Genomic DNA, 25,591 nt, shown 5'->3' on the forward strand with positions numbered 1-25,591 from the left:
CATTGGGAGAAGAGGCCGGCCATTGCCACGGCAACATGGTCCCGGGCATGGGCCATTTTAGAAGGGGATAATACATGCTCAGATGGTGGGCGGGGCTGGCGGGGAGAGTGGGCGGAGTCTGTGCTAGGACGGCACCCGGGGCGAGGGGAGCAGGCTACATCGGCCTCGGGCAGGGGAGGTCAGTGATCCTTAGTGACGGGACGGATGGACAGAAAAGCAGGCGGCCTCGGAGAGGAGCTCGTCTCTCCTCCAAAGGAGGAGATGGGGAAGACTGGCAGAGCGAGGGCAGCTGCCCCTCCAGGGAAGGTGCCAGGAATCAGGGACCAACTCCTGATCATTGAGACCTTCACCACTGATGCCACCAGAAGCCGAGGCCAAGACCAGCTGGGAGGGGAGGGAGCCTCGGGGCTCGCAGACCTCGCCGCCTAGGGACAGCTCAGGGTCCGGGCAGGGGCACAGCATCTAGGGGCCCCATGCTGGGAGAGTGACCCAGTCCGAGGAAGGATTAACGCAAGGGGATGGGGATGTTCCCACGGGAGGCCCCCAGTGGAGGCAGCATGCTAAGGGGCAGGGCAGAAAGGAGGGGCTCACGGCCCAGGCAGATGAAGGAGTGTCACTGACGGGCTCCCAGCCAAGGCCCCGCGGCAGGAGGGATGGTAGCTGCAGCATGGGGAAGGGAGGGAAAATGGAGCACCCGCCCCAGGATGAGAAGGGATCCCTGAGATCACACTGCTGGCGAGGGCCTTGCAGTCACTGGGGGTGGGGGGCAGCCCCACGGCCTGTTCAAACAGCAGCTCATAGCAGAATGTAGTGAAGAGCCGGGGGTGGGGCAGACCAAGGACCCCACAGGGTCCAGCCAAGCCCCCCTTTTGTGCGCCTAAGCGGCTGGGTTTAATGGGGGTAGGTCTCTGAGAAAGGGCCCTAGGCCCTACCCTGGGGGGGGAGTGCACAGGGGTGGGCAGGGCAAGGGGTGAAATCCCCCCCCGGCCCACTCAGAACTGGGGCAGGGCCTAGTACAGACACCAAGCGAGAGCTGCAGGCCACAGGTGCCCGAGCATGAGAGCCCGGGATTCAAACTCCGGGCAGAGGTGGGTGTTGGAGCCCTGGGAGCCAGATCCCACCTTCTCATTGCCACTTAAGGCATAACGAGGCCCAGCCCCGCCCTTGCTCCCTGGGTGGGGGGTGACTCACAGGAAAGCTCCCTGCACCTTAGGGTGGGGGCTTGGCAGGAGCTGTTCCTGAAGGGCACTACCCCCTCTGCACTGTTGATTCAGGTTTAAGGAGCTCTGCATTGCTCCCCTGGGGAGACAGCCATGAACGTGGGGCGAGGACCATCAGATGGGGGGCCTCTGCCCCCTATGAGCAATGGGTGTTTTATTGATTCAGGTTTAGGGGTAGGTCGGGCTTTCCCTCCACCCCTCCTTGCTCCAAGCAGGAGGAGCCCTGGTGCTCTGAGGGAAGCCCCCACCCCACCCCCGTATTTTGGCTGCACTCCTGGGTGCGGGAGGGTCTCAGACGGCACTCTCCTGGTAGCTGTCGTCTTCCAGGAAGTGGGTGATCCTCTTCCACGGGCCAGGGGGCTCGGGCTCAGACAGGGGTGCCAAGTCCGGCAGGGGCTCGTCATCGCTTTGGTCCCTGGCAAAATGAACAAACACCTGCCGGGGAAGGGACAAAAGCAACAGTCAGGCAGGGTGACAGGCAGGCTTGCCTAGTGGTCACAGCCTGGGACTTGTGAATTGAGTAGAGTCTGGTTCACCCTGGATCTCCGCTCTCCAGGCTGAACTGAAGGCTAATGAAGGACTGTGAGAATTCAGAGAGAGAAACGTAACAGAAAAAGGTAAACAGCAGGCCGGGTGGGGGACGGGACTAGCTGGAGGTACACATCGGAAGTTTGCTGTAGTGCATTTGGGGGACGAAGAGGACACCCTGGTATTCTTCCCTGAGGAGGTAAATGCACAGTGAGTTTGCTACATGACAGAGGGGTCTCAAGCAGGCTCGGCTGAAAATACTGGAGAGAAATTTGGGTGAGAGATGCTTCTTTAGACGGGAGGAGACCCAGCTAGTTAAGGGGAGGCTGTAGAAAGAGGGGTAGGATTTTGTGTTCTATGTAACCTTTGTTTCCAATATTCTTACTCGCTGTCACTTGAATCTCTGCTCTTTGGTCATGCACTTAGTCTGGTTTTCACTGTAAATACATGGATGTGTGGAGCATTTGCAGAGCTGCATCCTAGGCCGTAGCTAGTGAGCTGACGTGTGCCGGCTGTGGGAATTCCCAGAGGGTTCGGTGGACGAGGGGCTGGACCCAGCAGGGAACGCTCCGCGGGCTCGGCTGTGCCTAAGCCGTACAGAGGGAGAGAAGCCGGCGGGGGCCTGGGGGGCAGGACTGGTGTTACCACTGGTTGGTAGTTTCAGGGCGCTGACCCACGGCAGGCACAGACAAGACGCCTCATGCTAAGGGCCGGTGGGGGTGAGGCGCCTCACAACACTGAGAACCCCTGGGGAACATCCCAGCTGTTGGGAAGACGCTCTCCCTGGTGGTGTCCCAGCTGGCACCTACAGGGTTAAGGGGACAATCCCTTACACTCAAAGTATGGGAAACGTCCATTTATTTGATCCTGGTCCACAGGGGGGCGCTACAATCTCCAAGACTGGAGGAGAGGGGCCGAGACCCGGCCCTGGCCTCACCTGGTCCAGCGTGGTTTGGGACACGGAATAGTCCTCGATGCGGTAGGTGCCCCTGTGAGCAGACAAGATGCTGAAGATCTTGGCCAGGGAGCAGCTCCGAGAGGGAAGCTGGTACTGCAGCATGCAGTGGTGTCTCTCTTTGAGGACGATGCCGCGGAAGGAGTCCTGGATGAACGTCTCCACGGGCCGCAGGTCCGGGCTGGGGCCCGACACCCGCAGGGTGATTGTGTAGCCGTCGCCGAACCTACGGCAAACAGGCGGGCGGGTTTGTTCGTGGACACGCCGGGCGCACGCTGACCGCTGCTCAGAATGAGGGGGACCGACGGCTCTGGAGAGCAGCTCCAGGGGTTAGCACGGCAGGGATCTCTCTGAGCTCCAGCCACCGGGGGAGTTACCCCAGCCAGGGAGGGGAGCAGGAGCTTTGGGAGAGGAGAGGCAGCTGCACTGCCCCCCTGTTAGAGTCCTCTGGTTCAGCTGCAGATCGGGAGCAGCAAGGAATTCCCCACCCCACACACATGCCTCAACCCTGACCCATGGCCCATTCGCTCCCTGGCCACTCCACTCGGAAGGCCACCGAGCTGGGGGCAATCAGTGCCAATAGCGATGGTGGTGTCTTGCCATCAGGACCACTAGGGGACTGGCCCGAGACCACCAGACACATTTCAGGGACTGCCAGTTGGCGGTAACTGGCGCACGCTAACACCCTGGGCTGGATTCGAACCGGCGACCTAGAGGTGAGCCCCCCCACACCAGTGCTGGGACTGCCAGCTCCCTGAGGAGGATTCATTAGGGGCAGCAGGGGGTGGATTCAGCTCCTTCCTTTCCTGCCTCAGCCTGTCTACCGATGGAAAGCGACACCGGCATGAACATTCCCTCTCCACCCCGCCCAGGTCTCTGCGACGTTCCCAGCACAGCTCGGTCCCTCGCAGGCCCTCCGCTCCGCGCCGGGTTTCCTGGAGAGATGCCGCCGAGTTACCTGTTCTTCAGGTGCTGCACGCTCCCCAGGCAGCGGAACCGGCCGTTCACCATGATGGCCATGCGGGTGCACAGGGCTTCACACTCCTCCATGCTGCCCGGAGGGGAGAGGTGATGGCGTGAGCGCCCCCGACTCGGCACCCCCACACTTCTCCCCTGCCCAACAGCCCCCCATGTTTGCTTCCACTGGGCCCTTCCCTGGCGGGGGGGTGGGGGCAGTGGGGGCTAGTGGAGAACGTACTTTCCACCCGGGTGCCGGACCAGGCCCTCAGCTGGGGCAAGTCATAGGTCTGATGACTCCCAGAGGGCCGGCTACTGTTAGCTCATGGGGGGGGCGGGGGGCGGTGTTATCCCTGCCAGGGAGTGGGAGAGCAGCAGCGCCCCCTGCCGCAAACCCCTGGCTCAGACACAGGTCAGGGGCAGCGCTGGCTTCCCTGCCCCCTAACCCTGTGCATAGCACAAGGGGAATCACTGCAAAAGGGCGGATTGACAGCTACTCGCCTGCGTGTGGGTGGGCTCGGCTAGTTCCTGATCCCCAGGGGGGTTGAGGGATGGAGGAGCAGCTCAGCCCTTTCCCTTACCTGTGGGAGGTGAGCACCACGGACCTGCCCTCTTTGATCACGCTGAGGATACAGTTCCACAGGAACCGCCTGGCTCGCGGGTCCATCCCCGTGGTCGGCTCGTCCTGCAACGAGCCCCGAAAGCAGCTTTGGGTCAGCCCTGGCCCTGTCCGTACCAAGGGTGCGTCGGGGTGGGAAGCACGGCGGGTTTGGCACCGAGGCCCCTGGGCACCGCTGTGGCCGCAGGAAGGGGCAGGGGTTAATACCCGGGGCGGCCAGGGCCAGAACGCTGTAAATGAGGACTGGAGCCAGGGGCTGGAATGCAGCGCGGCCCCCGAGCGAAAGCCCAGAGGGCTCTACTGCTCCATCCCCAGCCTGGGCCCAGGAACAGAGCCCGACCGGGGAGGTCAGTTACATCAAGGCTGCGTCCCCCTGGTCTTATGTTAAATAACCAGGCAAATCACTAGGGCCAGGGTTTGCCTATGCAGACAACCATGCAAATGAGCTGCCTTCTCCCCCCTCATCCGACAGCGGGTGGAGGGGGCTGACTCGGAGTGCAGGGCAGTACCGCCCAGGCGCCCATTGCTGCCCGGCAGCACTGACCAGGAAGACGACCGGTGGGGCACCGAGGAGGGCGATGGCCGTGGAGAGCTTGCGTTTGTTTCCCCCGCTGTATCCCCCGGCGGGTCTGTCGGCGTACTGCGCCAGGCCCAGCGTGGAGACGCCCCACTGAGCCACCTGCAGGGAGAGAAGCACAGAGGCTGAGGAGCCAGGAGACGTCTCTGCTGCTTTGGGGAGGCAGAAAGGGGAGGAGGAGCTTTTACCCTGGGCGTCTCCTCCTCGGGGACACCGCGCAGGCGGCAGTAGAACTCCAGGTGCTCCCGTCCCGTCAGCAGGTCATTGATGGCGTCGAACTGGGGGCAGTAGCCCATGTTCTGATGGACCAACTGCAAGTCGCTGAGCACGCTGCAAGGGCAGAGAAGCCGCACAGCTGGAGGGGGCGTCCCGCAGAAGAGCCCAGGGGAAACCGACCCGCAGGGAGAGGAGAGGGGGTGTCCCGCAGCGGAGCCCAGGGGAAACCGATCCACAGGGAGAGGAGGGGGCGTCCCACAGGGGAGCCCACCGTGCTCCAGAAATGGGATGGGAGAATGGGGCATCCCCGGGGCTGCCAGAGCCCAGCAGAGCAGCCTGAGGGCAGGAGGAAGGGGCATGTGTGAGTGTGTGTGTCGGTGACTCAGTTCTCGTGCTAGTGCGACACACGCCCGCCCCATAGCTCCACCACACACACAGACCCCCTCTCCCATCTGCACAGCACTGATCCCACCCTGTTCCCCACAGAGCTCCCCTCTGTACTGTTTCCCACCCATCCCCCAGCCAGGTGCTCCCCTGTCCTCCCCCCCCATTTCTCCCTGTAACAGTCACCTGTCCTGTTCACTGGGGCCCGCACCTGCCCCCGCCCCCCATGAACTCGTCTGCACTTACCTGTCGTCCCCGCCTTCACCCCCCTCAGCAGTACTCACCTGCCCCGCCCCACTCACCTGTGCCCTTTCAGACAGGCATATCCTAGGGTCACCTCGGTGTCCCCCGTCAGCATTTTGAAGGTGGACGTCTTCCCAGCGCCGTTCACCCCCAGGAGACCGAAACACTGCGCCGGGATCGAACACAGGGTTAAAGGCAAACTGTCCCCTAAGCCACCCACCCTGCCTGGCTCCCCACTTCTAAGAGGCACGGAAGGGAGAACACCACTTGGACTGGGGCTCAAGGCCAGGATTTGGGGGGAGGGGCTGTCACCTCTTCCTCCCTAGGACACACTCACTGGACTGTCTGCTCCATCCCCGGTGTGACATGGGCCTGAGCCAGCTGTTTCCCCCCACCGACCTGCTTCGAATCTCTCGCTCCATCGACCAGAGCTGCCTGCCCTTTGAATCCCAACCACAGCCAGGTGCCTTGCACCTGGCCCACCAGCTGCCTTACCTCCCCCGGGGGGATTCCCACACACAGGCGGTCCACAGCCGGCTTCTTCCTCGCCCGGTACACCTGAGAGAGAGGGCAGGGAAACAGCCTGAGAGTGGCATCCCAGACCTGAGGCCTGGTGCACCTGGGGAGAGGGCGGAGTCACGTGTTTGTGCGGGAACCTTCCCCTCCATGCAAATGCAGGCCAAGCACCTGCCGCAGCGAGCGGGCGGACCCACGGTGAACAGCGCATGAAATCCCACCGCCTCCTGGTGTTCTAATTCCTGGCAGGAATTGTTCATCGCCCTTGGAATGCCCCAGAGAGAGTCAGGGGATCGTGGGCGAGGGTGGATTGAAAATGTGGTCATCAAAACTGGTTTTTACAGGACGCTGGGTGTGTGACGAACCGAACATATTCACAGGAAGGGTCTGCGTTTATGGGGAAACTCAGATGGTTGTCAGAGAAAACGAATGCCCCGAAACCGAAATATTCCCATTTGGCTATTGCTGCCGCTGCAGAGCCTCATGGGACGTGTAGTTCAACTGCCTCATCTCTCCGCTCTCTTCTATGGGTCGGGGGCCCCTGCTGGACTGCATCTCCCATGATGCACCATGGCCAGGGACTCCCCAGGTGTACTGCCTGCCCTTTCCAATGTGGGGGGGGGGGGATTGTGGTGGTTCATGGGAGATGTAGTCCAATCAGGGGGGCCTGGCCCATAGCAGAGAATGGGGTCCTGTGGCAGCATTTCCAAACTGAGATTTGTTGATATTTGAACAGCTGCCAAAATTAAAAAAAATAAATAAATTTTCCACAGATTTTTTTTCATTTTTATTAAAATTTTCCATAAAATAGAAAAAAGTGGCACAAGGAAGTGCCAAGTCCTCCTCTGGGGGTGACGGTGGGAGGTGGATGATGATGCCCCCCCTCCGCCAGCTGAGGAACAGGCTGCCCCGCGAGTGGAGTCGCTGCCCAGTTCCACCCGCCCCCTCCGCACCTTGGTCAGGTCATGCAGCACCAGGATGTCTCCCTGCCGTGCTCCACTTGTGATCTTCTCCCGCTCCCTGGCCACGTCCTCGTCCTCCCCGCCCAGAGGGGGGAGTTTAACGGCAAAGGGCCTGTAGGGAAGGAGAGGGAACGGTTCAAACCAGGATGCGAACAGAGGGTGACGTCCCACTAGGGCGAGTGGCGTGGAACGGCACGTTGGGCCGCACGGTTGCCATGACACCCAGACCTAGCACGGGCTCTAGGGAACTTGGAGATCCCATAAATGATGCTGGAATCCCGGGGGCTGCGATCAGGTGTTGGGGGTCCCAGATTGCCAAATGGGAGGGGCCCCAGCTAGACCCCAGCAGGATGAGACAGGGTCTTTCCATGGTCAGAGTTGAGAACTGCTAGTTTAGACTGGTCCCAACTGTGGAGACAGGCCCGTGTGAGCGAGGTCAGATATTACAGTGACCATGTAAGCACACAGGTGAGAGTCAAGGGGAACTAGGCTCCTAAATCACTTAGGGTACATCCATACAGCAGCCGGGAGAGGCGGGTAAAATCATGCAGGTTTGGCTCAGAGGCCTGGATGGACAGACGGAGGCGGCAAGCAGAGGTGGCATCTCAGCTTTCCCCGGGTCCTGTCACTGAGATGTTAACTCTGCCAGCCCAGCCACATGCCCCAATGACTGTGGGGAGCTGGGCGAAGGGATAGATTAAACAAGGGGCTTTTCCCACACTGCTCTGGCAGGGAGGGGGAGAGCGACTCGGGGAGGGGGTTGGCCAGAGCTGGATTTCTACCCCAGGCGCACGCCCACCTGCCGATCCCGCCACCCCCCGCCGGCCCCTCACCGGAGCTTGATGAAGAACCTGTACTGCAGCAGGATGGTGAAGAGGAAGAAGACGACGCCCTGGAGAGCCATGGCAAACATGTTCTTCCCGGCCAGGTCCCAGCACAGCGGAGACACGAAACGCTTGTCTCCTGGGGAGGGGCGGGGGAGAAATAGGGCTTTAAAAGAAGACAGGGGTGGCGCGGGGGAGGCATGGGACAGGACAGAGTCAAGGCCCGGCAGAGGGTCAGATACCATGGTGATGGCCATGGCCTAAGAACCTAGGCAGAGACAGACAGATGCTCCTGAGGAGAGCGGTGCAGGGATCACAGGTGTTACCCGTTCACGCTGAGTCTAGCCCGTCCAAGCAGAGCGGGGGCAGGGAAACATGTCACCTCGACACTGTGGGCTCAGGTGACTCACCAAACCGCTCGAAAGCGTCGGCCATGGCCTGGTTCTTCACCATGTCGATGAGGCCGCGGCCCAGGCAGAAGTGCGGGAAGATGAGGAAAACCTTCTTCAGGATGTGGTTGACGTGGTTCAGCTTCTGCCCAGGTGGGGAAGCAAAAGGGTCCGGCTCAGGTGACGGCCCCAGCTCTGCGACATCAGCATGGGGGGCTCCCACCATTGTCCTGGGGGTCCCCTTCTCCTGGGAGCTGAACTCACCTCATTGCAGGCACCGGGCTGAGATTGGGGGCCTGGGCGGTTGCTAGTTAATCTTGGGTTGGAAAACCCCTGCCGCGCAGCCTGTCCCGAGGGGGCCAGGGAAGCCCTCAGGGAGCAGGACTCACCTGGTCGGTGAAGAGCTCCAGCACGAAGGTGGCCACGCTGCCGTTGATGCCGATGAAGAGGTTGACGCAGGTCAGCACCACGTAGGCCGTGCTGGGGATGCTGAAGAGGAAGGAGGCCGGGTACATCAGCGGCGTGATGGACCAGCTGGGGTGGAAGAGGAACAGAGCTGAAGCAAACCCGAAAGACACCAGGCCCGGCCCCAAAGACCCAAGCCCATGCCGCAAACCAGGGCTGGGAGACGAGGGGCCAATGTCCCACGAAACCCCACCTCCCAGCTTGCTCCTGCAGGGCAGGGCTGCCAGCTGTAATCCCACCCCCGAGAGAGACCTACCAGACAAACGCCCTGAGGTCCAATGTAGGGAGTGGGTATTTCAGCCTCGCTCAGATGGCCGGTCCCGGGAATGGGCCAGGCCAGCTAACTCCCTTCCCCTTCTGGGCTAGCCGTTGGTCCCTCTCCCCAGGATATGACAGAATCCTCCTTGCCCCCAACAGACAAAGCGAGCTCCCGACTGCACAGGGAATTTGCTCCCCATGTTGTCAGGGCCAGACGGGGGCCGCGCCCGCCCCGGCTCAGGGCCCTCACCCATAGAGGAACAGCAGCAGCACCAGGGAGGGCAGGTTGGCCGAGGACACGTAGGACTTCTGCTGGAAGCAGAGGAAGATGAGGACGACAAGCCCTGCTGGGACCAGGTAGTTACACTGTGGGGCGAAGCAGAGGAGGCAGTTGGTGTGACCCAGTCAACCCTGGAGAGGCTGGTTGGGTGGGGGGTTCTAATGGGGACAGGCCTGAAGCCACCCCCCCAACTCCCTCCCCTCCAGACAGGGAGTGCGCCCCCCCCCCCCGACCACGCAGTGGCCATTGGTGTTGAGCTTGTCATGTACCCCACACCCAGCGTCCCCACCCCATCCTAGCTCAGGGCCTCTCATCGGCCCAGCAGTGAGTCCCACTCATGGGCAGAGGCTTCCCTGCGCAGCCCACACCCACTCTGCAGTGCACGGTCCTCGGCTTGTGGAGACTGGGCCACTCCTGGAGGTTGATGAGCCTGCTACGGCCTCAGCAAACAGAACTTTCCCTTTTAGCTCAGGCAGCAGGGGCTCAGGTGTTTCAATCCAGAGGGCCCAGGTTCAATCCCCACCACTGACAACCTAGCCAGGCGTGCAGCTGTGTTTGGGCTGACACCTGCCTCCCTCCATGAGGGTCCTGCCTGCAGGCGAGAACCTGCCTGTGAGCCCCACCAGGTGCCAGCCTGACCCTGTGCTGGAGAGCTATATCCCCCACTCCTCTGCCCCCAGAGCCATGGGATCCCTCCTCTCCTGTGTAAATCTGCCACTCCCCAGGTCTCCGGCCCCACGGCCCGCCCCGCACCATGTCCCAGGCGAAGTTGCCCAGCCAGTAGACGCTGGGCTTCATGCCGCTGACGAACTGCAGGTGCTTGGCCTTGCTGACCCGCTCCTCGATGAGGAAGAGGACGAAGCTGGCGGGGACGAAGGACATGGCGAACATCACGCAGATGGAGACCAGCACGTCCACCGAGGTGGCCATCCTGCCACGGGGAGGGGAGAGGGAGATGAGCCAGCCACCCAGCGAGAACCCCACCCAATCCCCACCCACCCTGAGGCTCCCCTGTACTCACAGCGCAGCCTCCGAGAGCTGCTCCTTGGTGAGGTTCAGGGGGTGGTTGATGGCCGTGATGCCGTAGCGCCAGGGCTCTGCGCCCGGGGGCAGGCTGGCCCGCAGCAGCCCGTTGTTCACCACGTTGACGAAGGACACCATGGCGTGCCAGCCCTTGTTGTTGAACCAGACCTGTGGCCGCACGGCAGCGCAACGGCAACACTCAGCGCCGAGCTCGCCCCCCGCTGGCCCCCAGTGACTCGCCCGCCGCCATCGTGGCACAGCTGGGAATAGAACCCAGGAGTCCGGAGGCCCAGTGCCCCATGGCTCCGACCGCCAAACCACACTCCCCTCCCAAGGCCAGGAATAGAACCCAGGAGTCCTGACACCAGTTCCCATCCCTGCTCTCTGGGCCTTCTCAGACTGGCATCTGGGGATTGGAATATGCTGCCCATGATGGTGACGGGCCCCTGAGCTCCCACCCCAGGTTCCGTCCCCAAACTGACCTTGACGTTATTGCGGGTGTCCAGGCCTTCGATGAAGCTGCTCAGGTTTCCCAGCAGCCTGTCTATGGGGCTCCCCTGGGGGCCGGAAAGGGAGATCAGGACTGGATGCAGATCGATGAGACGTTCACATGTGCCTCCCTGCCCCATGCCACCCCCAGCCCTGCCCCATACCTACCACCCCCACCAAGAGTCCCATGTGGCGGATGCCACCCTCTCAGACTCATTGCAAAGCCCCAAGGCAGGAAACTGACTCTTCCCCCATCCCCTGCCCCACCCCACCCATCGGGCTGTACCTTGGTGATGTTCAGCACGGCCCGGATCTCGCGCACAGCACCATCCACCTCCTCTGCTGAGGGCAGGGCCTGAGAGCTATGGGCACCCAGCGAGACGCCGCCATACCTGGGAGGGTGGGCGCAGGGAGGATCAGGGACCCAGGCGTGCCCCCTCGTGCTCCTCCCCACCCCGGGAGATTCAGGGCAGCACTTTGGGACCAGGGCAGGGAGACACCCCCAGGCTGTGACGGTGGGAGGTGCATCGGCACATGACAGGGAGACCATCTGGTGCCCAGATACTGCGCTGATGGGCACGCTATATGCATGAGCATATAGACAGAGATGCTGGGGGTGCCACCACCCTTCCACAGCAGTAGATCCCCAAGCTTCAATCAGAGCCACTAAACCACAGCCCCCTCCCAGAGCTGGGAACAGAACCCAGGAGTCCTGGCTCCCAGTCCCCACCCCCCGTCCTGCTCTAACCACTCACCCACATCCCCCTCCCAGAGCTGGGAACAGAACCCAGGAGTCCTGGCTCCCAGTCCCCACCCCCCGTCCTGCTCTAACCACTCACCCACAGCCCCCTCCCAGAGCTGGGAACAGAACCCAGGAGTCCTGGCTCCCAGTCCCCACCCCCCGTCCTGCTCTAACCACTCACCCACAGCCCCCTCCCAGAGCTGGGAACAGAACCCAGGAGTCCTGGCTCCCAGTCCCATGCCCTTAACAGTCTTACTAAAATAATTCACACCCCAGCTGCCCCCCCACCCCCGCACTCCTCTCACCTCTGCTCGTTGACCCATTTCTTGGTTCTCAACCTGCAGGAACAAAAGGGAAACGCCCAGGGAGCCGTTAGCACCGCTCGGTGGGTCTGTCCCTGCGTTACAGCCACCAAATGCCCGATGGACGGCCCTAGAGAGCGAGGTCTCAATTCACCCCCAGGTCAGGGACAGCTGGAGCAGTGCCAGGGCAAGCGATGCCCCTGCCCGGCCCTGACAGCGCGCCCAGCCTTGGGGAGGGGCAGTTCAGGCTCCGGTGGCCCAGTCAGCCCCTGGCTCTGTGCCACCAGGTCAGTCCCAGAAGCCTTGGAGAGGGCAGGAAGGGAGCTGCATCAGGAGGCGCATCGGGGCTGTGTGTGTGGGGTCGTTACAGCTTCTCCCAATCCTCCACCCCAAGTCGGAGGCAGAGACGGGAGCTCTCCCCAGACTGGACCAGACCCCAGGATCCCCCAGGTGCTCACCCCTGGCGGATGATCTTGGGGTAGGTTTTCACCAGGTAATCGGAGACGTTCCTGCCCGTGAGGTTCTGGAGGATGTCGCCCGTGCCCCTTTGCACCTGGCGGGAGGACAGACGGGGACAGACAGGAGACGGGACTGGAATCATCGTCGTCCCAGGCAGGGCTTTGTAGGGCCCCCAGGGCCGTGCTGAGCCAAGGGCTGGTACTAACCCCGACTGGGTCCACCAGGAGCCACCCCCCTCTACCCACCCAGCTGCTTCTGGCGTGATTCTCGGGGGATTAGGAGGGGGTGAGACCCGGGCGACGGCAGAGGCCCGTCTCCACGCTGGGCACTCCCTGGCCCAGCCTGACGCAGTTCCCGGCCGCTCAGCGCAGGCGGTTTCCTGCCCTCTGGGATGAGCCTCCCTCGCCGCCCCCCCGACAACCCCAGGGGAGGAGGGAGTGGCCGGCTACCTGTGGAGGAGGAAGTCCCCCCGCTGCTTCGGGGCAGTCGGGCAGCATCTTCCGTGCCCCCCGGGAGCTGCACTCACAGGCCGGGGAGGGGTTGGCTGGCGTCCAGTTCGTGTTCTGGAAGAGCTCGGCCAGGGACCGGGGCACTCCGGGGGTCCAGAAGCCTCGTTCGTGGGACGCCGGTGGGCAAGGCGCACTCCTGAACATCCCGGGCAGGGAGAAGGCTGCCGGTTAGCACCCAGCCTACTGCTCTCCGCACAGCCGAGCAGGAGTGAGCGCCGAGCCTGCCCCAGCGCCAGGCAAGAGCAGCGGGGGGGCACAGACCCCTGCAGGCCTGGGCAGGCCCAATGTGTTAACCCCTCGGACGCCACCCTAGAACCCAGGACAAACACGGCCCAGACAGCAGCAGCTGCAGAGGGGAAGTGTCTGGCCCAACAGAACTAGCCAGGCTGGTGCGAGGATGCCTCCTTATGGCGAGCACGGGGAACTGCAGCCACCTTGGGCTCCGCTCCGAGGCTCTTGGCAAGGAAGCAGGTGCGACCTCCGCACAGGGTCCCTTCCCAGCGGCAGTAACTGCCCTCCCCCCCAGCCCTCTGCCAGAGGGAGGGGCACAGGCTGGGGGTACTCACCCCTCCGGGGCATCCCTCATGCACTTGGTACCGAAGCCCGGCTCAGCCAGCAGGGCTCCCAGGAGCTGCGCAGAGTCGGGGTCCCCCGGGGAGTCATCACTGAAACAGATGGAGCAGAGGGGCCACTGCCATGAATCCTCCCAGCCGGCGTTGCCCCGGCACAGCCCAGGCGACACCCCCCCATCCCGCCCCACTCCAGCTGGAATGCGACGCACCTGAAAAAGGTGAACTGCTGCCCGTACATCCAGGGCTCCAGGTGCAGCGGGGGGTACTTCCCGAAGGGCGGCACAATCAGGCTGAAAAGGAGGGCGATGCACACAAAGACAGCCGGCAGGACGATCTGTGAGCAGGGGCTGGAGTCAGAGCTGGGCAGGGGGGATCCGGCAGCCAGGGCAGAGCCCCAGGGTCAGAGCTGGGCAGGAGGATCCGGCAGCCAGGGCAGAGCCCCAGGGTCAGAGCTGGGCAGGGGGGATCCCGCAGCCAGGGCAGAGCCCCAGGGTCAGAGCTGGGCAGGGGGGATCCAGGCTGGGCCCCTCGGGCCGGGGCAGAGCTGGGGCTGGGGAGAGGGGAATCCTGCAGCCAGGGTGTTAGGACACCCTAGGTCAAGCCAAGGATCCCACAGCCAGCGAATCCGGACTCTCCGGGGCTGGGTCACAGCTCCAAGGTGAAGGCCTGACCCAGTAGGAGGAGAACATTTGCACAGGAATAGCGCCCCCCATGTTCCATTCACACACCCCCACACCCCTCCCCGATGTTCCACTGCTCGGCACCCGGTGCTCTCAGAGGCCTCCCCTCCCACGCCCCCCATCAAAGCCCCCCCCCCTGCGGTACTTGTGCGAAGAAGCCCCTGGTGCTGCGCCGGGCGTAGAGGAGTCTCTTGGTGAAAAGGGCCCGGAGCTGCTGGCGGGTCAGGGCCCAGCCCAGCACCCGCTGGGAGCCCCTGCCATCCAGGCTGTGCAGGAAATCGGTCTCCTTTGGCTCCTCAGCTGCAAGAGGGAGAGCCAGAGATACCCCATCAGCCCTGCCTGCGGCTTCACTGCCTGCAGGGCAGCCCCCCGCCACGCCACCGGCCTGCTCCATGGGCAGCCTGGGGTTCCAGGCCACTGTGTGTCTCCAGGGACCCGTGTCTGGGGGGGTGGAGCAGCCGGGTGAATTGTGGGCAGAGCGCTAGGAGCGGGGACACGTGCGGGGGGCGATGCATGGGGAAAGGGGAGAAAGAGGGGCATGCCTTGCTCTCAGTGGTGGGGTGCCGGGCTCTCTACATAGGGGAACGTGTCCCTCGTCTGGCTCAAAAAAGATGCCTCCGGACCCAGGGCCGAACCCCGCCCAGGCTTCCAGGGACAAGGACAGCTCTGGATCCCCTCCCTCCCGCCGCTCGGCCTCCTACCTTTCTTGGATCCTTTGACTCAATGCAAAGAAAGAGAAAGAGGACAGATCTCACATAGCTGTGCAGGGAACCTCCCCGCTGCACCAGAGCCGGGGCAGGGGAACTGACTAGAGTGGAGCTGGATTCCCCAGGGCAGAGGCGCGAAACAGGCTCTGCCCATGCTGTGAACCATCGCCTGGGGCTTGCAATGCCCACCCAGCCACTCGCCGGCTCCTGTGCTGGCCGTCTGACCGACACCGGCTGCACCGGCTCCTGGGACGGGGCCTTTTCGCTCTCGTCCGGCTCGACCCACAACAATTTCACACTCCCAATTCCATCACACAAATGCCCTTGAAGTTACCCATAAGCCCCTGGCTCCCTTTGGCACAGGGCACTGCGAGGCGGGTGCTTCAGAAGCACCCAGAAGGCACCAGTGCCAGCGATGGCAGAGAACCAGCCGTTTCCTACCATTCGCGGCCCCTGCGGAGCTCAGTACCCCCGTCCCCCTCCAGCAGGAGCCGGAGCCTGGCTGTGCCCCCTTACGCGGCTCGGTGTCTGCTGCCTCCACGTCCCCGTTCTCGCTCACCGTCCGGAGGGTGTAGGAGGAGGCCGGCGCTGCCGTTCTCCCTCGCTGGGGAGCTCCCCCAGAGCCTGCAGACACAGGGCCAGAGCATCACACCACGGGCAGGTGAGAAAAAGCATGTGGCACCCAGGGCCGTGCAGAGGTTTGGAGGGTCCTGGGGCAAAATCTGAAACTGAGGCGCCCCCCCCCCAAATCCTTCCAAAAACTTACCACTGAGGGGAGGCCTGGTGGGGATGGAGAGTGAGCCCCCCACTCACCCCATAGCCATGGCTCCCGTCCCATGGCGGTGGGTCCAGCTCCCCACTCTGGGTCTTGCCACCTGGCACGCAGGCTGGCAGCGCCACTCACGTTTGCCCTACAGCCTCTCCGTCGTATGGAGGGGCCGTGGGCCAAATTTCAGGTTTGGGGGCCCTCACAAATGGGGGGCCCAGGCATAGACGCCGACTTCTACTGGTGCCAGTGGGTGCTCGACCCTCCTCTGCCCCCGGCCCTGCCCCCATTCCAACCCCTTCCCCAAAGTCCCCGCCCCAACTCTGCCCCCTCCCTGCCCCATTCCTACTCCTTCCCCCAAATCCCCGCCCCGGCCCCGCCTCGTCCCCTGAGCGAGCCATGTTCCCGCTCCTCCCCCCTCTCTCCCGGAGCTTGCGACAGCTGTTTGGCGGCAGCAAGCGCTGGGAGGTAGGCGGAGGAGCTGGGATGTGGTGCACTCAGGGGAGGAGGCGGAGGTGGAGGTGGGGCGGGGAGCTTGGCTGCTGGTGGGTGCAGAGCACCCACCCTCCCGGAGCACCCACGGAGTCAGCGCCTAAGGGCCCAGGTCAAACTACCCCTTTAGTCCCCCCTTCCGGACGGCCCTGGTGACAGCTCGTCACAGCGAGCGGAGCAAACTGCAGCCGTTCACAGCGTCCATCCAGAGGAGCAGCCTGCAGGGACTACAGGATCCAGCACGTAATGCAGCCTGGCCCTTTCGCCATGTTGGGATTTATAGTCCCTGCAAGCCAGGCCGGGGCAGCCTGGAGTCCCAGGAGGCCTGTTTCGAATGGCCCTGCCAAGCACCCGGAGGCTGTGCTATGCCAGCTGCCCGACTGAGTGCGCGTTGACCCTGCAACTTCCTGGGCTACCCAGGTGCACCCCGTGCCTCCCCCGAGCACCCCAGGGAGAGATGGGGTGAGAACAGTTTGGGGAAAATAACTGGGTCCATCTCCCAACACTGAGCCTCACTGCAGTTTGAATGAAGATTCTTCTCCCAGGAGCCATGGGCAGCAGAGAACAGAGCTGAGTTTCCAGCACAGGCGCTTATGGAGCTGGGTCTAGAACTCTCACCCTCCAGCTCTAAAATGGCAGGATTCTACCTCCTGAGCTAAAGGAAAACTCCCTTAGCGAGCACCAGTAGCAGGTCTCTTATCCCCTCTGCAGTCCAGGCACTAGAAAACATGATCATTCCTTCCACTCGCCTGACCATTAACTTAGACCCCCAGGTGCTCAAAGCTTTTCCAAGAGGGTGCCAATGCATTTACCTGTGGTGTCAGCGTCCACTCCTGTGTCCTCAGCCACCTTCAGAAAGATCTACAAAGGGTAAACGGGAACGGAGAGGTGTTTTACGCGGGGGGGAAAATGACAGTGGACCCTCAGCAAACCAACACCACAAGGCAGGGAGCGTCCCGGAGCCCACGGGACTGGCTGAGGGTCCCACAGGCCCTGCTGCCAGCAAAGAAGCCACAGTGGCATTTCCCTAACCCCGCTCTCCTCCCAACGTCCTCACTGGAAAATCCACCCAGATCCAGCTGATTTCCTAGCTGGCTTTCCCTGCAGCCCTCTGTGACATTTCACGCCATATTTTTTATGTAAATATGGTCCTGATATGAATACGACATAACTGAGACGTACTTTATGCAAGATGGGGCTTGTAAGATATCACTGGAAAGGTTAAAATTTACAGAATGTGATTATCCGACCGGTATGACTGTATCATTTCCGTATCTGAAGTTGCCGCCCACTGCTAACGCTTCAGCTACAACAATGGAAAAGCCAGACAGGGCTGACGACCCATCAGCGAGGACAACGGACTGTGAAAAGGCCTGGCCTTCCTGCAGAACATACTGCCACTGACTCATGGACGCTGCGATGCGACAGAGTCAGGGGGGCTTGTCACCTGATACTAAACAACACCTGGGACTCCTTGTAACTTTCCACTGGAAGGGAAGGGGGGGTCCAGTTTGGGAACCAAAGGATTCCCGCCTTATGGAAATCCTATTTAAGGGTAGGGAGGAAGGCAAACGTGGCTCCTCCTCTGCATGGCCTGTCTGCCCAAGAAGAAAGACTGCTAAAGCCACCTGAAGGGAAGGCAGGGCGGGGAGTCCAGACCGAGACAGGGGTCCAGTCTGAAATATAACTAGAACTCTGAACCACAGAAACTTTGCAACCTGCCTAAAATAACATTTAGGGTGAGAATTTCCATTTTGTAACCTGTTTCTTAAGGATACTGAGCTTAGCTTGCGTATTTTGCTTTATTTGATCAGTACTCTACTTGGTTCGGTCTGTTATCTCTTATATTCACTTAAAATTCACCGTTTGTAGTTGTTAAACTTACTGCTTGTTGATAATATAACCCGGTTTATATAATTTCTAACTGGGAGGAGCGAGAAGTTGTGCATCTCTCTCTCCACATTGAGGGAGGGGGCAAATTTAATAAAACCTCTGGGTTTGTCCCCCTTAAAGGGACTGGGCACCAGAGTGCTGGAGTGAGCCCCTAGGCTGAATCTTCCCAGAGCGGATCTCTGGCTCTCTGTGCAGCTGGGGGTGGCCCTGCCTGTGAGCTTGACTGGAAGATGCTTGTGAGCCCAGCCCAGCAAGGCCAGGTAAAGGGGACCCAGGCTGGCAGAACAGGCTGACTCAGTGGCACCCCAGCACATCAGGTGACACCCCAAATCCATCACACCCTCCACTCTACGTCCCTCTCCCCGGTCCACACTCTCTGCCCTCAAGCAGGTGAGTTGTGGAGGGCAGATTGTCTCTCTCGGAAGCATCAGGTGTAGGCCAGTGGAGGAGACAAGGTGTCAGATGTGATGGACTGACAGTGCAGCTGATACAGCAGGAGGAGAGAGACTGATCTTGATGGGCCTCTTGTCTGGTCTGGTGAGATGAGGGGTGGGATAACAGTCTGGATCCATGTATGGTCTGCCCCCGTCTGACACGGGAGTAGGATGCTGGGGTGTGGATAGGTGCACAGTCGGTGGCAGGGGATGAGATGCTGGGAAGGGGCTGACGTACCTCCTCCAAGGTGGTGTCCGAGATCCCGTAGCTGGAGACCCCCAGCTCGCCCAAGCGGCTGTCCAGCTCCCGGAAGAGCTCCCCGAAGGCCCCATCCTTGGCGCCGCCGTATGGCAAGACGTACAGCACCTCGTGGCCAATATCCTCCACCAGCCGGGAGCCAGGGACCAGCTTCTGGATCAGGGCCGACAGCTGCGGCACGTCTGCAGAAACAAAGGGGGCAGGGATGGCTGGGGGGAGCCAAGGCCTGGAACAGGGCACAAGACCCACAGCAGCTGCACTGTGACTGATCCAACATGGACGTTCCAAGGGCACTGTCAGTGCTAAGCTGCCTTGTGTCCTCCTAACGTCCCGCCCCTTTGCAGGTGCCGATCCAGCCTGGCAAGGATTAAGTGGGTTCTGCTGATGCTGTGAGGCGGGTAGCTCAGCTTCCACAGGGAGATAAGGGAAGTGGGAGGGGCTCTCTGGGGATGGAGGATGTAGGGTGCGGGCTGAGCCGGGCAGAGGGAGGATCCCAGCCTAGGGAGAAGGCTTGAGCTGGACTTTATCTTATTGTTCACAAAGCCCAGCCCCTAGGAGCTCGGACTCCCCCTGCCCTGTGCACAGTTGGGTCCGAGACCAGGGTGGGGAAGTCAAGGATTGTAGGATGCAGGAGAGATGTAGTGTGAGGTGACCGTCAAAAGCTGGCCCTTGGGTTGTGTGTGGGGCGGGGGGTGGCCCTGGAAGGACAGGTCACTGGAGAAGGATTTCCTAGGGAGCGGAAATGTCGCCTTGGAGACTGGAGGAGCAACCGGGGAGGCAGCGAGGCTCTGAACATGCCCCTACGTGCAGGCAGAGACCCCACCCAGGGAACTCAGCCACTCGGGGTGGCTGGGAACCAGGGAGAAGCTCAGACTCGCTGTGCCCCAGGGTGACCACAAGGGGGCGCTATGTGCCTGTGCAATGGATCCGCTCCGTGGGGGCGGGGGCAGGGCACAGTGTGTGCATTGGGGGCACTGTGTGTGCGCGCAAGTGTGTGCAGAGGGATCTTAACCCTTTCCCGACCAGCTCCCAGTGCCAGCCCCTTCCCCCGACCAGAGCCGCTCACCCACGGTGCTGGACTCGCTGCATTGCTCGCTGCCCAGGCCGGTGTCACAGCTACGCTCCGAACCGCTGTCGTCCTGCGGGGAAGGGGAGGGTAAGAGTCCCAGCCCTGGGCTGGCCCCAAACTCTGAGGCTCGGACCCCGTGGGGCGTTCTACGGCTCTGCCCACCCAGCCATTCGGGCAGGAGCCCGGCTGCACCAGGCAGGGGAGCCCACTCCACCGGCATTACCTTTCTGCTGGTGATGGTGACGCTGCTGGCGCTGCCCCCCGGGGCTGCCCGCTCCCGGGCACCGGCTTCCCGCTTCACCAGGGTCAGGTAGTAGCCGGTGCCCAGCTTGGTCTTGAGGAAGAGCGGGGAGCCGCAGCAGCAGAGCCGGCCCTGGGAGATGATGGCCACGCGGTCGCCCAGCAGGTCCGCCTCGTCCATGTAGTGGGTGGAGAGGATGACCGTGCGGCCTGGGAGGGGGGCAGAGAAGAGGGGGTTCAGGGGGCCAGCCTGGGGGCAGAGCAGGGAAGGGGGTGGGGGGGGGAAACAGGGTGCGGCAGGGCCTTGATAGCCCCTTATACCCAAGGGCTCCTCCTGCAGAAACGCCCCTACATGGCTGCAGGTCACCTCAGGGCGAGTGACCCCTGAACCGCTCCACCCCCCTGCGTGCACCCACCCCCCCTCCTGCCCCCATGGGGTAGGACTCACTGGGGCCCAGCTCTGCCAGAATTGTTGGGTTCCCCACTGTGCTTGACCTCCCTCACCCAGCCCCAGCCCCCTCTGCTCCCAATAGACACCTTGATCGACTCCCTCACTGCCATGTGGGGCCCAGATCCCTGCCTCAGTTCCCCAGAAAGCCCAGTAAGGAGCCCAGTGCAGGGGGCTCATCCCCACAGGGCCTATTGCGGCTTGGCTGGGCCCATCAGCCAGAGGCCCAGGCCCATTTCTGAGACACCCCCCCCGCTGTTCCCATCCCCCCCACCCCACTCAGACCTTTGCGATACTTCAGCAGCAGCTCCCAGATGCCCCGCCGGGAGTAGGGGTCGACCCCAGCCGTGGGCTCGTCCAGAATGACCACCTGGGAGCCTCCCACGAAGGCGATGGCCACGGAGAGCTTCCGCTGCATCCCACCTGCCCCGGGGGAGGAATGGGGCGAGCGTTATGGGGCATCGGGGCAGCCCCCAGCCACACAGCCCTGGGCGGGAGGGGGGTTGCTCCAGGGAACGAGTCATCCTAGGTCACCGGGGCTGCCGGGTCACCAGCTCTGGCAGGGACCAATACTGCAGGATCCCTGGGAAGTTCCTCCATGCCACACCCCCACGGCAACCCCCGCATGGCTCACACCCCCCACCCACACCCCCACGGCTCACCCACCCACCCACGCCCCACGTGCACTGGACCAGTTTACCAAAGGTCACGGTGGATTCTCCATCACAGGCGCTTTTTAAATCAGGGCGGGATGTTTTTCAGAGAGAACTGCCCTAGGGATTATTTGGGGGACGCTCTCTGGCCCATGTTACGCAGGAGGGATCACAATGGTCCATTCAGGGCCAGGGAGTCCATGAATGCGCCTCCCCCACTCCCCGTGACTGCACCACTATAAACACACCTGCCTCATCGGGTTAATCAAGCGAGGCCTGAGGCCGAGATCGTGTCTGTACAGCACCTAGCGCAACAGGCCACGGCTGGGACTCCTAGGAACTACCGTGATATAAGCAATAAAGGATCATGGGAGAGAGCAGGGAGCCCGCAGACCCATCCTTTTGGGCCCTGAAGCCTGCAGATTGGGAGTGGGCCCCTTATGTTACCCACTTGTAAACCGACGGGGGCTTCCTTTTCCCTTTAAAAGGCAGCTCTGCCTGCAACATGCCAGGATCAGGTCCTAACCCGAGCCCAGCCTGTCCCCTGTGTCCCCATACCACCTGCTCGCTGGGCCCAGGGCACTCACCCGACAGGTTCTTGGTCTGCTCCCGGCGCTTGTGGGGCAGCCCCACGTCCTGGATGATCTGCTTCATCTCCTCCTTCACCTGCTCCCCTGACAGCCCCTTCAGGCGCCCATAAAACCAGATGTGCTCCTCCACCGTCAGGCTGCGGGGGGCGGCAGGGAGAAGGTGACTCCCAACAGGGCCAGGAGAAGTATCCCACCTCTGCCCCTACAGATGCTCTAACCACTAGAGAACGCTCCTCTCAGAGCTGGGAACAGAACCCAGGAGTCCCGACTTCAAGCCCCCCTCCCCCTGGACTCTAACCACTAGGCCCCCTCCCCTCCCAGAACTGGGAACAGGACTCAATGAGCAAGTGCCCCCGCGGTTGATCCCCGAGCTGAGGCTGCTACAGTGGGGCTGGTGGCTTCTCCAGCGCCACTGGGTCCAATTGCGCTCTGCTCTGGCGGGGAGCAAGGTCCGGCCACAGGCCCTCCAGGCTGGAGGCAGCAGGGAGGCTGGGTGCTCCAACCATCAGGGCCCAAGAGAATTCTCCCCCAGCTCCATCCGCCCTCCCACTCTTGGGGTTCACCCCCCCCATGCCTAGCTCTCCCCCCGCACACACACACCTACATGTCAAAGAGGACGTTGTGCTGGGGACACATCCCCATGGTTTTCCGGATGCTGTCCATCTCGGAGCGGATGTCCCGGCCCAGGATGTAGGCCGTCCCGGAGCTGGGGGGCAGCAGACCACTCAGGATGGACCTGGGAGCGGGGGAGCAGGACACAGGGGGTCAAAACCAAAGCAAGAAGAGTCAGAGGAGTGTTTCCAGCCCCTTCCCCTCTAACCCGATGCCTAAGAGCTCAGGGCAGGGGGGTGTTGCAGGGCGGCCGGGCAGGGGCACCGCCCTGCCTGGCATTCAGACCACACGGCCCCAGCTCCCAACACCATGCGGACAGTGGCTCATCCAGCAGCTGCACACACCCCTACCCAGCGAAGGGAGCCAGTGACTCCACCCAGGGGAAGGGAGGCTATTTCTTTGCTCTGCTAGCCAGGGCTGAAATTCACTAGCCACCCAGCATACCCTGGGCCAGGTCCTCAGCTCACAGACCCAGCTGAGCTGCCTGCCAAGGCCCTGGCCCAGAATCTCCTCTCCTGGCAGGTGTCAGGACGCTGACTGCCGTGGGGTTACTCCCACCAGCGCTGGAGACGAATCGGGCGCCGGCGTGGGCATACAGGCCACCCCAACTGTCTGAGACGTGCACCCGGCTCCCCCTTTGATTCAGGAATTCACATTATTCACTAATAAACCAGGAACCCTGAGAGACTCTCCGGTGGTGGAACAAACGGTTCCGGAGGGACGTCTGCTCCAACTGGTCCGACTCCAGATCTCTCCTGCCACAGCAGCTCAGTGCCTGGCCCTCCCAGGCCTAACCGGGCCCAATCCCCTCTATCGTGACCTTCCCTCACCGAGCAGTGCCGGGGGGGGGGGCTTCCCACGACTAGATCTGGGCTGCACGGACCCCAGCACTTCATACAAGTGAGAACATCCAGCCCTCTCTCGCCACAGTGGTCAAAGCGCGTTACAAAGCCAGCTCAAAATCATCCATTCTCTCCATTGGACCAATGGGGGGAAACTGAGGCACCCAGCATCCCCGACACCAGTGCCGCAGCTGCCGAGCCACGTTGGCTCAAACACCACGAGAAACACGCCCACCATGCCTGCACGGTGCCCGCAGAACCCCCAGGGATTCCCCACCCCCGCCCTCCCGGCGCGCCCCTCGGGCTCACATCGTGGTGGTCTTGCCGGCCCCGTTGTGGCCCAGGAAAGAGGTGATCTGGCCCTCGTAGAAGCTGAGGCTCAGCCCGTTGACGGCCACTTTGCTGCTGCTGCGGTAAATCTTCACCAGGTTGCGGATGGAGACCCCTGGGCGCAGGTGCGCGGGCGGCTCCTCCACCAGCACTGAAAAGCCAGGAGGCAGAGTCAGCAGGTGGGCACAGTGCCGGACACCACACAGAGTCGGGGCACCTTGGAGGACCCTGCGGCTCCCGCTCCCCCAGGCCAGGGTTTGGGGCCAGTTAGCAGACTCAGCATAGGGCTACAGATGGGGCAGGGACCTGGGCTGGAGACAGGGCTGGTTGTTGGTACCAGCAGACTCAGCCTAGGGTTAGGGATGGGTTGGGGCTAGTCAGTGACTCTGGGCTGCCACCTACCCACTGTCTCACTTCTTCTCCCGTCTCCCACCCCATCAGCCGGTGGCTGGCCCTCTGCTGGGCCTGGCTGGCACGGGGCTGGAGCCGCTTTGTTAGTCCAGCAGCAGAACCCAGGAGTCCTGACTCCGGCTCCCCCACTCTAACCAGCCCGCAGAACAGGGAATCGAACCTAGGAAGAGCCCTGATTTTCGGCCCACTTACTCTGACTGCTGGCCCCACTCCCTTCCCAGAGCCGGGGACAGAGCATGGCTCTCCTGACTCCAACTCCGTTGCTCCAGCCACTAGACCACATTGCCTCTGTGGCTGATCGGGGCACAGGGGAGGGGAACCCTTTACCTTCCGCAGAGCTCAAGGAGTTGGTGGGGAAGGGGTGGCAGCCATTGGAGGACGACTCTCCGAACCAGTAGCTCTTCAGGAAGGGAAAATTCCAGGGCTTGGGAATCCCGTACTGGCCTGAACGCAAACAGAGGAGGAAACTGATCGGAGAGCGCAGGGTGGGCATGGAAAACAACCCCATCTGATCGGGGGTCTGGTGCAGCCCAGCTGTGGGGAAGGGGGCTCTGGCTTTAATCCCAGGTCTTTCTTTTCTCATTCCTCCAGGGACCGTGGGCCTAGGGCCTTTTCCACACTGGAGTTTGCCCTGGTTCCGGTCACAGGCCACACAAATGCCTAAGACGGGCAGCGTCAGCCTCCAGGCAGCAGCTGGCATCGCTCGGCTCGCCCCGGGTTCCAAAGCATGGGTGCAAACTGTGCTCCAGGATCTCAGCTATCAGTTAAGGAAAACAACCTTAGGTCTCTTGTCCTGACAAGTACAAAAGAATCTGGGTTCAGCTGACCCAGAGCCGTCTGCCTGAGTCTGCAGGCAGCAAGGAGCTCTGAAAAATACACACTGCTCTTATTCATTTCAACTGGACTGTTAACTCTGAAACCTAATGATGGTGCATTAAGTCTGAGCAATGTCACTGATGATCTACCTATTTGAGAATGGAGAAGTGTGGACTTATTATGAAGATCTGCACAATTCACTGAGAGTGGCAGCTCATAAATGGGCAGAGCTCGGGGGAGCATCCAAGTCCCATATCCATTCCCAAACCCCCCCCCCCACCCCACTGACCTGGAAAGACAGCCTCAATGTACCACGTGGCCAGGCCGTACAGACACGCGTCCAGGAGCAGCAGTGCCAGGGAGGTGGCGAAATTGTAAGGGTCGTCCTGCACGGGGCTGGCGTTCAGGTTATACCACTGGATCCCCACACCCTGTTCCTCATACAGGGAGAAGTACTCGCAGCCAAACCCAAACGCCACTGGGGACAGGAGGCTCTGGCGGGGGAGAGGCAGGTGAAGCAAGAGCCAGGAAACCCCCAGACCCAGCACAGCTCCCTGAGAACTAGCCCCTGGTACCAGCCACCAACCTCCCCATGGCCAGGGGGCTGCCGATTCAGTGGCCAGCCTGTGAAATGCTAAGGGGCAGAGATTCCGAGTCCAGCCGTCCTCCGGGGGTGGGTGGTGTAAGCAGCTGTGGGAATGGGACAATTCTGAGCAGGTCACCAGGACCCCCGTGCCCCTTCGATCGGCACCCACATAGGGAGACCCCATTAGAACCAGGCTGAAAAGGCCACCCTGGAGCGGGACCGGAAAACACCCAGGGCGTGTGACCTCCAGGCAGGCTGGAGCGGGGGCGACCTT

The 25,591-nt window shown here is 62.0% G+C and overlaps 1 protein-coding gene across 3 annotated transcripts in view; it reads right to left on the reverse strand.

Annotated features, from left to right (window-relative positions):
* Positions 1–59: 59 nt before the first annotated feature.
* The window catches only part of ABCA7 (ATP binding cassette subfamily A member 7), a 45,263-nt gene continuing 19,731 nt past the window's right edge, over positions 60–25,591 (reverse strand). For 2 of the 3 annotated variants that reach the window (XM_039515568.1, XM_039515566.1), the window contains exons 17-51: positions 25,021–25,225; positions 24,243–24,359; positions 23,484–23,655; positions 22,325–22,456; positions 21,718–21,857; positions 20,763–20,900; positions 20,013–20,239; positions 19,787–19,859; positions 18,700–18,902; positions 16,947–16,995; positions 15,393–15,500; positions 14,871–14,888; positions 14,315–14,469; positions 13,699–13,823; positions 13,484–13,582; positions 12,858–13,053; positions 12,408–12,502; positions 11,953–11,985; positions 11,192–11,297; positions 10,899–10,973; positions 10,415–10,584; positions 10,147–10,324; positions 9,364–9,479; positions 8,780–8,924; positions 8,412–8,535; positions 8,011–8,140; positions 7,169–7,289; positions 6,195–6,257; positions 5,759–5,865; positions 5,045–5,186; positions 4,824–4,958; positions 4,242–4,345; positions 3,662–3,754; positions 2,686–2,929; positions 60–1,655 (exon numbers count right to left, since the gene is read on the reverse strand). In XM_039515568.1, coding sequence (XP_039371502.1) covers positions 1,512–1,655; positions 2,686–2,929; positions 3,662–3,754; positions 4,242–4,345; positions 4,824–4,958; positions 5,045–5,186; positions 5,759–5,865; positions 6,195–6,257; positions 7,169–7,289; positions 8,011–8,140; positions 8,412–8,535; positions 8,780–8,924; positions 9,364–9,479; positions 10,147–10,324; positions 10,415–10,584; positions 10,899–10,973; positions 11,192–11,297; positions 11,953–11,985; positions 12,408–12,502; positions 12,858–13,053; positions 13,484–13,582; positions 13,699–13,823; positions 14,315–14,469; positions 14,871–14,888; positions 15,393–15,500; positions 16,947–16,995; positions 18,700–18,902; positions 19,787–19,859; positions 20,013–20,239; positions 20,763–20,900; positions 21,718–21,857; positions 22,325–22,456; positions 23,484–23,655; positions 24,243–24,359; positions 25,021–25,225 — 4,482 coding nt within the window. In that variant the 3' untranslated portion in view covers positions 60–1,511. The remainder of the gene's footprint in view (positions 1,656–2,685; positions 2,930–3,661; positions 3,755–4,241; positions 4,346–4,823; positions 4,959–5,044; positions 5,187–5,758; positions 5,866–6,194; positions 6,258–7,168; positions 7,290–8,010; positions 8,141–8,411; positions 8,536–8,779; positions 8,925–9,363; positions 9,480–10,146; positions 10,325–10,414; positions 10,585–10,898; positions 10,974–11,191; positions 11,298–11,952; positions 11,986–12,407; positions 12,503–12,857; positions 13,054–13,483; positions 13,583–13,698; positions 13,824–14,314; positions 14,470–14,870; positions 14,889–15,392; positions 15,501–16,946; positions 16,996–18,699; positions 18,903–19,786; positions 19,860–20,012; positions 20,240–20,762; positions 20,901–21,717; positions 21,858–22,324; positions 22,457–23,483; positions 23,656–24,242; positions 24,360–25,020; positions 25,226–25,591) is intronic. The other variant, XM_039515567.1, reaches the window with a different exon arrangement.

The sequence above is a fragment of the Mauremys reevesii genome, linkage group 26 (genome assembly GCF_016161935.1).
Source record: "Mauremys reevesii isolate NIE-2019 linkage group 26, ASM1616193v1, whole genome shotgun sequence".
Taxonomy (NCBI): Eukaryota; Metazoa; Chordata; order Testudines; family Geoemydidae; genus Mauremys; species Mauremys reevesii.